General features: G+C 35.5%; 1 protein-coding gene across 1 annotated transcript in view; it reads right to left on the minus strand.

Moving 5' to 3' along the window:
- Window positions 1-14,583, minus strand: part of CACNA1D (calcium voltage-gated channel subunit alpha1 D) — a 195,429-nt gene that overhangs the window by 49,100 nt on the left and 131,746 nt on the right. The window contains exons 22-31 of the mRNA XM_074151414.1: window positions 12,797-12,903; window positions 11,593-11,680; window positions 10,987-11,094; window positions 10,768-10,820; window positions 10,362-10,508; window positions 9,467-9,668; window positions 8,094-8,252; window positions 6,649-6,759; window positions 1,008-1,091; window positions 596-679 (exon numbers count right to left, since the gene is read on the minus strand). Of these exons, the coding sequence (XP_074007515.1) occupies window positions 596-679; window positions 1,008-1,091; window positions 6,649-6,759; window positions 8,094-8,252; window positions 9,467-9,668; window positions 10,362-10,508; window positions 10,768-10,820; window positions 10,987-11,094; window positions 11,593-11,680; window positions 12,797-12,903 (1,143 nt within the window). The remainder of the gene's footprint in view (window positions 1-595; window positions 680-1,007; window positions 1,092-6,648; window positions 6,760-8,093; window positions 8,253-9,466; window positions 9,669-10,361; window positions 10,509-10,767; window positions 10,821-10,986; window positions 11,095-11,592; window positions 11,681-12,796; window positions 12,904-14,583) is intronic.

Consider the following 14,583-nt stretch of genomic DNA (forward strand, 5'->3'; position numbering starts at 1 on the left):
TCAAAAAGCATTAGAGGGAAGGGGCCTCTCCTCTGATATTTTATTTTGACTAGTTAAACACAGAAACATGTAAGTATGAGAAGCACTTGAATATCTACTGCAGAACTAGTATCTTTCTGTTAGATAGACGTGTGTCATCTTCTTCTGCTACCTCTGGAGATACGAACGCTAACATCGCTCTAAAAACCCAACCTCCCACAGAAAAAAAATATATCATTATTTGTTAAACTAAGCCACTGAAACAACTTACAGAATCTTGAATTATCTTGGTCAAGCTACCTATAAAAATCACTGGGCTTCAAGTAAAATAGTAACAGAGGCTTAATTATTTTTTTATATGTAAAATGTTTTAAATATTTTCTGTACGTATATAGAAAAGTATAACTCATTGTCTCACTATGCTGTGTGCATGTGCAACTATATGGGTATATATATTTATAATAACAGCTTATACAAACATCTATATCAATGTTTCAGTCTTTGATTCCAGGATAAAACAGTTTTCTAAAAAAGGATTTGGGGGGATAAAGTTTACATTTTCTGTATTTCTTGATGACAGCAATTACTTTTTAGTGCATGAACGGTTGCTACTTACATTAACTTCTGTTATAGCAATATCAACGACGCTACCAACAACAATTAAGGCATCAAAAGTGTTCCATGCATCAGTGAAATAGTGCTGTTACGACAAGCATTCAGCAGAAAGAGAGCAAGAGAAAAACACAAACAGAAAAAGAGAAGAAAAGGACAGTGTTATAACACAGAAACACTCCAGGCTTCTCTGATGTACCACTATACAATCTAATCTTTCCCTTTCATAGCTCAAAAAAATTGGTAGAAAAAAAGGCTATTTATTTCCCATATCAACATAATTGACCTACGACTGGTCTGTACTCAAACTTTAGAAACATCAGATCAAAATCTGTGACTTGTCCAGATGATGGAAATAGTGGGGAGACAGAGAAAGAGAAGTAGGGACTGGGGAAAGTAAGCTGGGGTATACTCACATCAGCTTCACTGAGAACGACGTCTACTATGCTGCCAATAACGATGAGGGAGTCAAACGTATTCCAGGCATCACTAAAATAGCCCTGAACAGAGCAGGCAGGGTGCAAACGTTTGTGATTACACATGAAATGTCAAATATTTGCATACTTCTGTTTAGTTTTGCATAAACAGAAATTAGTTAAACAAAACCTGTGGTCTAATGAGAAAACAAAACAAAAACAAACAATATTGCCTACTGAAGGAAAAGCAACATATATGTGCATGTGTGTGTATATATATACTTTATATATATACATGTACAGACACACACACAGAGAGACACACGCGCACACACACACACAGTACACATGCATAATACACCATCGAATAAGCACAATGTTGGCAAGCAAGCCATCATCCAAAACTGGTTTTGGACTTCTAGCAAGGCTGAAAAATTCTAACATATATACCCTAACAAACATGACAAAATCCCTGTAATCATATTTCTACAAGACCACGCCAATTGAAACCTCCTTAACATTAATGACTTTCTGGTAGCCCTATCTAGGCGACTGGTAAAAATAATCTAAGGGTCAAAGCTCATCACTGGTTAATCATGCACAATTTTTAATGTCGAACTGTGCACAAATATTAGAGAACTGACAATCCTCTATTCACAAACTAGGTTTAATATAGGAACTGGCACTACATTTGCAGTCAGGGCCCGATTCTGCAACCAGTGAAATCAGTGCTAGGAACCACAGCAACTTGAAGAATTTCTTAATGCTTTTTATGCAGCCAGTCCAATGTCTGAAAATTAATTTTCATAAATTGCTTAGTTACCCTTCTGACATTTGATGGCTTTAAATATATTTCCTATATGCATGTCACTGGCACACAGCTGCAAATGGTTGTAAAGAGCTATCATACAATCAGCTGTCCATTGATATCAAAACTGCACATCTGAGCAAAAAGGTATTTCAGGAGAAACCTTGAGGTAGGTTCCAGGATCAATCTGTCACTGGGAACAAATCAAGATGCATTACCGTCGAAGGCAAGTCTACGGAGACAAGATAGGCTTTCTGCAATATGTAGAATTTGCCTAGTAATTACAGAAATTCAGAACTGTAAAAATTACTGAACTTGCCCTTTTTCTCAGATATATTAATTTATCAGCCAACCATGACTAAAGAATGCGCATTACATGAGAAAGGCTGAAATGTACATTTTACACACGTACATTCTACTTTCCTGGTTATTAGTTTAAAAATAATAACTTTTCAGCCACTATTGAAGCTCTAAAAAAATAAATATTAGCAAAGTTTAAAATGACAAATCTTCTAATCTAACCTTATGTCTAGTTACAATTATTATTACACTGTTTACTATAAGATAATGTTTTACCTGAGTAGTTTAAGTTGTTACATGTGTTGTTAGCACAGAAAAGTAAAATCAGCTACAAATTTTTTTAGGACTGGACAATTTTTTCCTCAAGATTTTAAACTGTTAGAATTTCTAGTAACTTCACAGTTTAAAGGTTACACTCAAGTGCATTATTATTTGGAAAAAAGATAATCTGATGTGGAAATATGCTCTTGGAGACTACTAGAGAGCTGCTACAGAAGAAGACAGCTCTACGGTGTATTCTGGGAGAGCGAGCACTGAGCAGAGTCAGGAAAGCCTCATTATGTTTCTAATGTTACTCTCTTTTAAAACATAAATTACTATAATCATCCCCTCATTTAAGGAAGGGGCTGTAAGAGGAAACTAGATCAGAGTATGAGTATTACTACAGCCCTTTGTGCCACCTGCTTTGGTTCTTTGGGAATAATCAACAATTCCAGTCTTGGGGCAATAGCCAATGTTCGTGGATTTGGCCTCCTGAAGAAATGCTTCTGTTTCTGAGACCTTCTGCACAATTCCCTATGACTCCTTCCGTACTCATCCTGCTTCACAAGAACAAGTCATTCCCATCATGCTGAACCACCTCAATGATACTGACATTTATAATCCTAAAGAGATTAGCAGCTACCAACTAAAGAAGGGGAGCTAATCTCATAATATTCTTCCTGATCATTCATATTCCTTATTTCTCTTATGTGAAAGAAGTATCTTTCTTGATTTTAAAATAGGGATATTTTAATATATACGTAAAATAAGAGACTATTGGCAAACAGCAAACAGATAATCAGCACAATCCTGAGGTGTGCTACTCATCCTCCTCTACAACAACAGAAACCAAAAAAGATCCTCCAAATAAAGGTTACTTTCAGCTATAGAAAACGTGACTTTACTAGACATGCTACAATATAAGGCACTGAAATAACAAATTCACATTTTGATTCAACACAGCTAAAATACTTTACACATTTATTTATTTTATGAAACCTTTTCCATCAGTATAGACAAATATTGTTCAAAGTAATATGTAAAGCAAAAGCATACAAATAAACAAAAAAACTAAGAGAAAATAAAGATGGTTTTGGAAAAGGGAGGAATGGACAAGTCACAGCAAATAAACATCATGCAAATAAGTTGTTTTCACCACTGCAATGACCCAAGATCAATTCACTTACTAGCCATCTTTCCTTTTTTCTTACAAAAATCTGATGTAAAACGACATGGAAAATCATTACAAGTTTAAGTAACAACTAGCTATCATGAAGCTGTATATACGGTATGTGTTGATGTATTAGTATAGATTTCATAGATGTATTTTGTTTTGTACTGTACTAAACCATGCTAAGTAACAGGTTTTAGCAAATGTGAAGAACAATGTGAAAAAAAGGCCTGCTCTTTTAACTTACATTACAAAAAATCTGTTCATTGAGAAATGCTGAAGGATAAAATCACAAATCCTGGGGAATATGTAGGCATAGGGAATTAACATCAAAATATGTTTCTATAGATCTACCACATTCGTATTTTATTTAGTCCTTTTAGTTCTCTGTTGAAAAGTTTAGGGCTCATTCTCCAAAGTACTGTGTGCTCCAAACTCCCAGTCAAGAAGTGTGCCAGACACTCAGCATCACCTTTAATATCTATCACTTATCCAAGCTTTATTTATTTCAGAGCTGGAAGGCAGTTTGCAGTACCTTGGTTTTAAACAACACAATATCATATTATGAGTATCAAAAATTTATAGTAGCCTTAAGTTTGTATGACCAGCAAAACCAACACAGTTTTCACATTATTTTTGTGAATGTATTAAGGGGACACTGTCAAGCAGATGAGATAAAAACTAACATGTTTTTATCTATTGTTATTTTTACAGAGTGAGCAATGGAGTTTTTATGTGATGCTTTGAGCATCTTGGAAATAATTTTTAAAATGCACAAAATTAATAAATAAAACTGTCCGTTCTGCCAGACTAGACTAAGAAACCCACCAGTGACAGAAACAGAGAAAATGAATCAGCCCTTCCTCACAGACCCTAAAGCAAAACATTAAGTTGGGTTTCAGATTGTTCCTACTATTATTAAATCTTCATATGATTTAAAGGAATTCATCATTTTAAGCATGTATCTAGTTTAAAGTTTAGATTACTAAAAGACATTCACATTGTGCTTAAGATTGCTGGCTGATTTGCAATTATTAATGAACTATGCAATATATATTGCTAACAAGTGTTGTTGAAGTGTATCTGACAATTTAAAAAGTTACAATCTTCAAAGAATAACAGGAACAACCTTAAAGATATTTAGCTCCCTTCCCTTCCTGCTAATTAATCTCTTCAGAAGTCTGATAAATATCATGAACTTTTAACCTTGTACTGCTAATTAACAAGTTTAAGGTGTTCTACATCTATGGGGGAATGAAATTCAGGAAATGAGGACCTGTCACTGACAGCGTCTGCCCTTCAAACTCTCAGAGCCAGGGATCTCTGGCAGTAAAGGTATCCATCAGATAGAAACCGTGTTGCAACAGAGTTAAAACTCAAATTGTACAAAGTCTTAGAGACCAGTATTAAGACATTGCATCTGATAATGAGTAGGAAGTTCATAATACAAATGGAGCTCTGTGATTTATACACTCATGATCAGACCACTATATTTTGCATTAGCTGCTATTTCTGACTACAGTCACAAGTGCATGGAGAACCATACAAGGATTCACAATCTTCTTTCAAAGAGCAGATGATAAAATACAGCAAAGTCTTCTGAAACTTCAGTGTGAAACACAGATATAGAACAGGAAATACGAATCAGGAAACACAATCAGCATACTCATGACACTGTGGTCCACACATCTGAGCTATCTCCTCTGGGGCCTCATATTGTGTTATTTTGAATGTGTAATCCTTAGCATTTAAATAAGATAGGTGACACGAAAATACAAATAAATTCATTAGAAATACAATGGACTGGACAGTTCAGAGCGAGACTACGGGAGTGGGTAAGCATTCACCCAGAACTTCACACTTCAACACCAGACCTTGAGTGATGGATAGTTTGTTTACTTCTGCAGGCAAATAGAAGCTAGTTTTAAACCAAGTAGCTCAGGCTCCACGGCCATGCTCATGACTAAACACAGGCTGAATAAATAGTTCTGAAAGGCTGGAAATTAGTTCTACATCTAGTCCATGCTGAGCTCCAGGCAGCCGTGACTATGTTGTTCTAAGTATCAGAGCTGGCTTATTTAAAGCAAGAATTAAGGTTGCCCACACAGCCTACAGTCATTCAGTTCCCAACAAAACCAAGAAAGGGCACAGTTCACAGCCAATTACAGATGCAGATATCCTGATTACTTTGAAAGAAGGGCCATGGAAAATGAGAAATACCAGCCTTAGATGGTGAGATCAGTAAGTTTCAAATGGTGTGACTGTTTTATTTTCAAATTCCATATATAATAAGGGACCACACTTTACTTACTTAGATATAAGCTCAGAATAAATATTGGTTTCATTGTACTGAAAACAAAATTTAGTTTTTCATTATTAACTTTTGCACTGTCATAAATGGAGTATGAGAACTGAACACAAAGACTGCATTAACTGTCACAGTCTGATTTTCATCTCTTTTTTTTTTTTTCAATTAGCAATTATAGTTATCAGTCTCTCTTGCAAATCTACTTTTGAAAATGTGTCTGCATTATTCATTTTGACAGTGTCCCTTTAAGGCTCAACTGTTCATTGTGGGGCCCTCTACCAAATCCTGTGTATGTATAGCTGACAACATAAAAATCTAAAAAGGCTATTGAATATGCAAATTATTTATATGTCTGTTTGTAGTGCTTAGGTATATTTTATAAAGTAAAGAAATACTTTTGCATTTTAGAATAGGAAATATAACATAACATACAGGTCTTTACTAGAGATTAACTTAGTGCTAAGTTATAAATGTCGTACCACGAATAGAAGAAGCAGTAATGTTTGTAGCAGGAAATGATTTATCTGATTTACAAAGGGACATTATCATTACTTCAAAATGTTCCAGATCTCGTCAACCACCTTGTAATATTTTTTCTGATATCTGCATTTCATTTCCTGGAGTTACATATATACATATTATGAGATTAACATTTCTATTATGATTTCACTGATAGATAAATGTGGGAAATGTGGGTTCTTTTTGTTCTTTGAATAATACATCACTAATGTGAAACTTACGTTATACTTAATTCCTGTAGTGATGACCTAATTAAATCATATCTAAAACTTACCTTGGGTTTGAATGCAATCAGTTTCAAAACCATTTCAACAGTGAACACTCCTGTGAAAACCATATTCATAATGTCCATTGCATCATTAAAGATCTTAGACTGTCCATAGTGCTGGGAATGAAAAATACAATACTTTTAGAAGTGAAGGCTTTAAAATAGTAAGTGAAAATAAGGCAGTCTAAGACAAAGTTGGCAAAAATGCAGCACAGGAAAATACATTCTACTCGTATATATGATGCACACCTATATGCATACAAGACTAGCGGAATATCTCTGGTCAAGAATGGAGTTGTTTAAATCTATTCTGATTAGGCCTTAAGCAGGACAAAACTGTCATTCCTCTACATCCTAAGGGAATCTCCAGAGAAATGGCTTTGAGAAGAAAAATGTTCCCTCAAAAAAGGATGACAGCACTTTCCCAAGTTTTCTATGCTAGGTTTTAAAATTAAATAACCTTGTGTCACACCTGGTTAGAAAGCCCATGGTATGTTCGTCACAGAATAACATCTACTGTGTAGGAGTGGAATTTTTAACAGGATACAGTGCATGCAAGTTTACTGAAAAAAATAGAATGGTTTTGTAAACTGAATTTGAACCATTCTTTTTCTTATCAAAATCTGAAGTACTGCGGAAATGAGAGAGACAACTTGGAAACACAGATAAGAGAAGCAGCTGGTGAAGAACTGTATACATAATATAGTAAAATTAGAAAAATAAAAATAGATATACACACACCAAAAAAATCCACATGCAAAAATACACGCAGGTATATGTAGGAATACAGCTAATACATGAAAATATGTTTGCATAAGGTTTGCATTATCACACAAAACTAGAGTTGCTCCATATATTAAATTTTTAAACTTCTGAAGAAGATACAGACACAGAGCATAGAAATATCACAGAATGGTTTGGGTTAAAAGGGACCTTCCAAGATCATCCAGTCCAATCCAACCCAATATGGAGTAGTACATGTATAAAATGAACACAGAACAAGTACAGAAACTACACAGAGGTGAAGTAATGCTGAAAGGCACTGCATAAAAGAATATATGTTAGATAGGAGAGTCTAAGGGGTTGAAAGAAATGTTTGCTAACAAAATTAGACTTTTATGTTCTCTTCAGATTTTCTTGCACATGGATTATTGTGGTAACACACACATATAATATAAATTAAATTACACTGCAGGTACAAAATAAAGCCCAAAGAGCTTGATTAGGTTAGGAAGAACTTTATCAACATCAAGCTGTTTTAAACAATTTTACTTCAGAGAACTGATGAACAGATTAGAACATGTCACAGAAAAGTAATATGATCAGAGGTGCTCTTTTTAAATTTCACTTCATAAAAAAATATAGGCTACTATAAATGAAAGGCATTATATCACCTATTCCTTCCCTGCAATTCATGCCAACAGCTTCCAAAGAGCTTCTGGTTTTCCTACCTGCATAGCCAAGCAAAGTGTGTTCAGCATGATGAGGACAAACATGATGTATTCAAATCCAGTAGAATTCACCACATACCAGAACTTGTACTGGTAAGGATTTTTTGGAATATATCTACGAAGAGGACGTGCCTTCAAGGCATATTCTACACACTGACGCTGTAAAAAGCAAATACATCAAAACTTGTCAGACTATATCTAACAGTTAATTAACTGATAATATCATGAATAAGTGCAAATTGTTAAATGTAAGTCTTAAAAACAGACAGTCTATCTACCTGATATAGGGGGGTTTATTACTAAGTGTTAATAAAGTAATCAAGTAGCTTACCAATCCTCATTTGGTCATTTACAACTGTACCTAAACATATACATACTCAGTCACATACATAGAATCAAATAATGCTCATGGAAATTCTGAAGTGTTTCACCTTTATACCTTTTATATATAGTAGTACACAGTATAATATCGCAGATTATATGTATGTATATATATAGTATGTAGCATGACTATTAATTCACCTGTAAGTCATGATTTGACTTTGCTAAGTTTTCAACAACCAATGTAACTGCATAGCATAAAACCCTAGAGTCAGAAAAATAAATACTGAGGAAGAGTGACTTCTAAAAGCTCAGTTAAACTGCCCAGCAAAATCATGTCATGGATGTAGGAACATTATGGATTCATCTCCTACTCTATTAGTGCCTGAAATCTTCACGTAGGCTGGGCCTTTCACTTGTCTGTTGAAGAATGCTTATAAGAGCTGACTGACGGGGCACAAAATGCAGAATGAACACTGGCTGAAGTTTCATGCTTAACTTTGTTTAAATGAAGTGTGTTACAGCCAGACAAGGGTACCTGAAAATCACCACTGGTAACTGACGAGTTTCTGAGTCAAAGGATTAAACAGTAAAAGTGGACAGATTATTTTTTTAATTTGAATCTAAATATCTCCTGTGAATGTCTAAACAAATAAGTGGGGGTGAGGGGGGTGATGAGTGAACAGTAGAACATTTTGAACATTTTCAGACTATTCAGAACACAAAATTTATTTTCCTGTTCTTATTGTAAAACCTACTTTTGTCTATGGATAAACTGGCAAGTGCTGTGTTCTTCTTAATGTGACACCAATAAGTGAGACACTAAGAAGGTGACAAGCTTAATGTAACACCCTTCACAGCAAGTCTGGTAAGTTGGGCTTACAGAAAGAGGAACATTCAGTGACCTGAATACAAGTTATTAGTATGTACTAATTCCAATTTTTTACTAAGATATGTGTTTGGTGCCCTCTTCTGACCCAAAGCAGAAAGCTCTTCATGCATAAATAAAAAAGAATACTTCCAAAAGTTAAGAGTTCATTATTAATTTTAACCTGATTTTTGTCCAGCTCACAGTTCTTATACTCTTGTTCTCCCTGTTCTTGGAATGTAACAATCACAAAACCAACAAATATGTTCATCATAAAGAAAGCAATAATGATGATATAGATGATGAAAAAAATGGAGATCTCCACTCTGTAGTTGTATACAGGTCCTACATTCTCGCCATTTGAATCAATGGCTTTGTATAGCAGCCTGAAAAACAAACAAAATTTTATCTTCATTAGCATTAAAATGACAAAAGAGAGTAAAATATGCAGACTCAGAGGACAGATTTCAGAAATGGTCTGCTCTTTACTGTTATCTTTTTCTAGCTACTGACAGTGCTTACAAGCATACTGAAAACAGAAGAATCACACCACATAATGTTATATACTTTTTTTCCAAAATAATCAAGGTAATGACCAGATGGTTGTTGGTTTTTTTTTTCCCCACATAATGCTGTCCTCTAAGACTTCTCTCATTGAGGGACAGTGCGTGCTAGTAATTTGCTCTTCCTGGGCCTCTCTGTGCAGCGTACTATTGCCTGATTTTGTAGTAGGAGCTTTACTCAAAGGGCTAAAATTTTTATATGAGTATTAAAGAGCATTGATGGATAAACATCTAAAAGGATTAATTCCATATGAGCTAAAGAATAGCTCATTATAGCAAAAGTAGCTGAAAGATTAGGAATCAAACAATGTAACAAAAGTTTGGCCTTGATAGAAGTGAATGAAGAAATACAGGAAAAGTGGACAGATTCAGAAGGACAGTAGGGTTTTTCCTTCTTCCCTTAATAAGACTGCTTTGTTGCCCCAAAATGCAACAAATGCCTGGTAAATGATAAAGACTTGTTCTGGAAAACATAACTGTCTTAACACGCTGTGAAAACATGGAGAATTCACTCACGCTGGCCAGCCTTCAAACGTGGATACTGTAAAAAGAGCCATCATAGCAGAGAGAACATTATCAAAGTTGAAATCACTATTTTGCCAGACCCTCTCTTTGACCATTGGATTATCAACATCTCCATCTTTATAAACGATGTATATCCCTCTGTGGGAAAGAAACAAATTATCATTAGGGAAATATGAAATTAGCCTCAGAGTTGCTCAATGCTCTGTTCAAAACAGTTTGTTTTACTCCATCCCTAAGCTTGTTTTATTTCCTTGCTAACCTGTGTTTTCTGGTGGATTTAAAATTATAATTACGATTTACACAAACCTAAATGGCCTGACACATGCCTGCCCACATCTGCTACAGTTTAAATTGTTCAAAATACAATGTGACATTCTTAGATCAAAGATGTTCTCACCGGCATTCCTCGGGATTCTGTTTTGCCTCATCAGTGCACTTGTAGAATTTTCCCTACATATAAAACAAAAAGCAATGACAAAATGCAGAATATGCAAAATAAACATATTTATCCTATGACTGGTTCAGAATGGGACCAACTCAGTTCCAGCAGGAAGCCCCCAAGAATTCAACTCAACTTTTTTTTGATGCAGTGTACATTTTGAGCGTGTCTACTCACCTTGAAGAGCTGCACTCCAATACAGGCAAACATGAACTGCAGCAGAGTTGTAACAATCATGATATTACCAATAGTTCTAATAGCCACAAAGACACATTGAACAACATGCTGGAAAGAAAAAAAATATATTTTAATACAACTTGTTACTTAGTATCACAGAATACATACTGTAAAAGCCTGTTTTATCACATTCAGATTATTTTTTTGAAGTACTATTTTTATGTTGTCAGTATTATACTTACTACCATAATTAAAATTGTTTTCTAAATTTGCCCGTAAGTCTGTTGACACAGACCTATCCACACCAACTGACTAAAAATTACTTAAGCATTACAGAAAAACAATTAAAACATTGCTCTAGCATGTTGGTTCAGAGAAAGTGTCATGGCCAAAATTTGCTCTCCGTGGCGCTGGTGTTCCTCCATATATAAACTGCTGCAACTGTGGGCAGAATCTGGCCTAATATGTTTAATAATCAGGAACTGATTCATGTCCTTGCCCAGTGAACTCCTCTGGGCAATTCTTCTTGTCCAAGAATCTTTAACCTGAGGCAGGACTAAAGATTCAGGCCAACAGAAGTATAACTTAAAAAATAAAAATAAACACCTTCAGTCCTTTTGCTCTGTTTATTGCCCTTAGAGGCCTCAAGACTCTTAAAACTCTGAGGATCTTCACAACTGAGATAGCACTTGATCTGGGGGGGGAAAAAAAGTTATTCTGTTACTTTTAAGGTAACTGATTTTGGTACTAAGAATAACAATGTTCATGCAACTTCCTTATACATGAAATTTCAAAAAAGTCTCTAGATATATATACAAGGTTTTTTTTAAAGTATTTCTTTATCGATCCTTTATTAATATTACAAAATAGTATTAATCCCATAAACACCATAAGAATTATTTTGATTTCTGGAGCAACTTGAAAATCAACAGCTCAGCAGCTTGTCTGACACTGTAACGCAGTTAAGTTTGGTCAGGAGCAAGACAATCCCCGCAGTATTTTTCAGTGTTGACAAGCTCTTTCAAAGACCCTGTGTAAGTTCTGTAAATCAATGAATCCCTTAATTTCCAACCAGCTAGAGATGAAAAGATCTCAGGTGACTCACATTTTTTTGTTTAAGAAGCTAGGACTGCATTTTGAGGAAGTAATAGCAGACTGCCTTTTAAAGAACATATTGCGAAACTGAAAGCTTGTGCACTAGATATTCCAGTACAAGCAGAATACCACATGGGAAGCAGTTGACTGACACCCAGCCCTTGCTCTTTTCTAGGTCACTAAGGGTTTCACACACACATTTTAAATGAGGCACAACTGCTCAGTGAATCAATAAGCACCTTCAGACTCTTTTATTATGTTTAGCCTGATCTAAAGAAAGGAAAAGAAATCTCTTCACTACATTCCTGATTAAGGTACAACTCTCCCCTTCAAATACTGTCCAGTCACCTATCCCAGTAGGCCAACACTTCAAGAGCAAGCTCATAGAACTAGACTGTAGATGTGGCAATAGCACACAAAAGAGGGTATATAAACCTCCTGAAGCTTCAGAAATTACTTGTTATACATTACAGTGTCATGGTGCTCTTCCTTGTTCTCTTGGTAATAGTGGGAAGTAGTAATTTGTTTCCAACCCGTAATAGTAATGAGTTACAACACTCTCCATATAAAGTACAACCCTCTTGCCAGTCCCAACCCTGAATACTGATACTGCTCACCCCCACACAATGGGGGAGCAAAAGGAGCTGGAACACCGATTTCAGCATAAAACCCCAAAGCATAAATAAATCATGCACATTGTAAATATAGTACTTACTGAATACCAAATGATACCAGAGAAACACCCACAACCAGCAAATCCAGCAAATTAAAATAATTCCTGCAGAAGGACCCTTTATGAAGGAATGCTCCAAAAGCTGTCATCTAAAAATAGAATTGTTACACATTTAGTCTATATTTCAATTTATTCAAATTCACATTTAGGCTGTTTACAAGACACTTGCCTAGAGTGTGAATGCATACAATGTTATCTCATTTTCTAAAAGCAATTGAGATATAAAACAATCCCACTATGTAGATTAAATATTTCATTTAAATCAAAAATTCTGCTCAAGCAACACCAGCAAATGTGTTAATTGCTTCTGATGTTAACAAATGTTATATTTTGTGTAAGAACTGATTGGGCTGAGCTGATTACACTGAATTGATTGGGCCTTTGTTAGAAAAATGACTACAAGAACCATAAAATTTCCATGCTTAGTAAACAGTAAGGTCCAGATTCTGACTCCTAATCATTCATACTGTCTTGAGAATTGAAAGAGCTCAAAGTGTATTGCAAAAACCTGAGAGTCAAATCTGGTACAGAACCAGCATAAGGCTGTCAGAAGGCAGCATTACCCTCCTATTGGCCTTTGGCTCACAGGAGACACATTATGATCATGAGTGGTATCTTGGAATAACCTGGAACAACCCATAGATTGTTCTGTATTGTGTGTGGACAAGGGTCCCTGAGTTTTCCTGGTCTGTGGGGAATATCAAACATCGCTCTCGCTGTTGGACTTTCTCTTAATTTTTGGCTTTCTGTGCCTAGATTGAGATGAGAGCAGCACACAAAGGGTATCTTGTGAAGGAACCTGCATGCATCATCTGCAGGTTTCATTAGGAGACAGTGATAGAGACTACTAATTATGGCTGCAGACAGAATCTGGGCAGATGTTCTCAGGTATCACAAAGCTGAATTTGGCTCCTGAATCTATGAATTAGACCCTTACCATAACTGAGAGTAAGTACTAGTTAAAAAATGCACAGAGGAATCCAGTTAAGCCATTAGAAGCCCAGAATCTGCACTTGAGTAGAACTTTCCATGTTTTTTTCCATAGTTATGGATTGAGACTGAAACACTGAAACTAAACTTGAAATTAAAATAAAGATACCTTTGAAAAATACCTAGTAGCTAGTTCAGGCACATGGATTCTAATTTCTTCAGCCCTAAGGTCCTCTTGAAGTACTCGCAGCTACTATTGTTTTCCACAGGTAAGAAACCTCAATGGCAGCCAGAGAACATCTGGTATTGACTGTGCATTTTAAACACATTATTTTCTGTTCTGTTGCTCAAGATGGACTGTAAAGATTTTATTTCCTTTCCTCTTGCAGCAGACTATTACATCTTTCAAGACTGTTCCACAATGCAGAAAAGAGCTACCAACTGTTAATGGGCATCTCACAGTCTACTGTGTCACTTCCTGTGTGCAAAAATTTGCAGGCTTTTTGCATGAAAATCCATCAGCGTCAGTGAAAGCTATATATCTGCAAAGGAATGCAACTATAAAAAAATGCTTTTTTCTTGGAAGCCCTTCTCTCCTTATTCTCATGTTAAACTTTCTTTTGTCATGATCCAAATACTAAATGCTCCTCAAAACTAGAAGAATAAAAATCCTAAAGCTTTAACCTTGCCATGACATAAGAGATGTAATGGAACTACGTCATAAAACTTCCAGTAAACTCCTAGCTCTTTTCACTTACAGCTGTACTTAAAGTCAGTGGGAGCTGAACACTAAAATAACCTTGAATATCAAACCTACATCTATCTACAAATACACACAC

The sequence above is a fragment of the Numenius arquata genome, chromosome 8, assembly GCF_964106895.1.
Source record: "Numenius arquata chromosome 8, bNumArq3.hap1.1, whole genome shotgun sequence".
NCBI lineage: Eukaryota > Metazoa > Chordata > Aves > Charadriiformes > Scolopacidae > Numenius > Numenius arquata.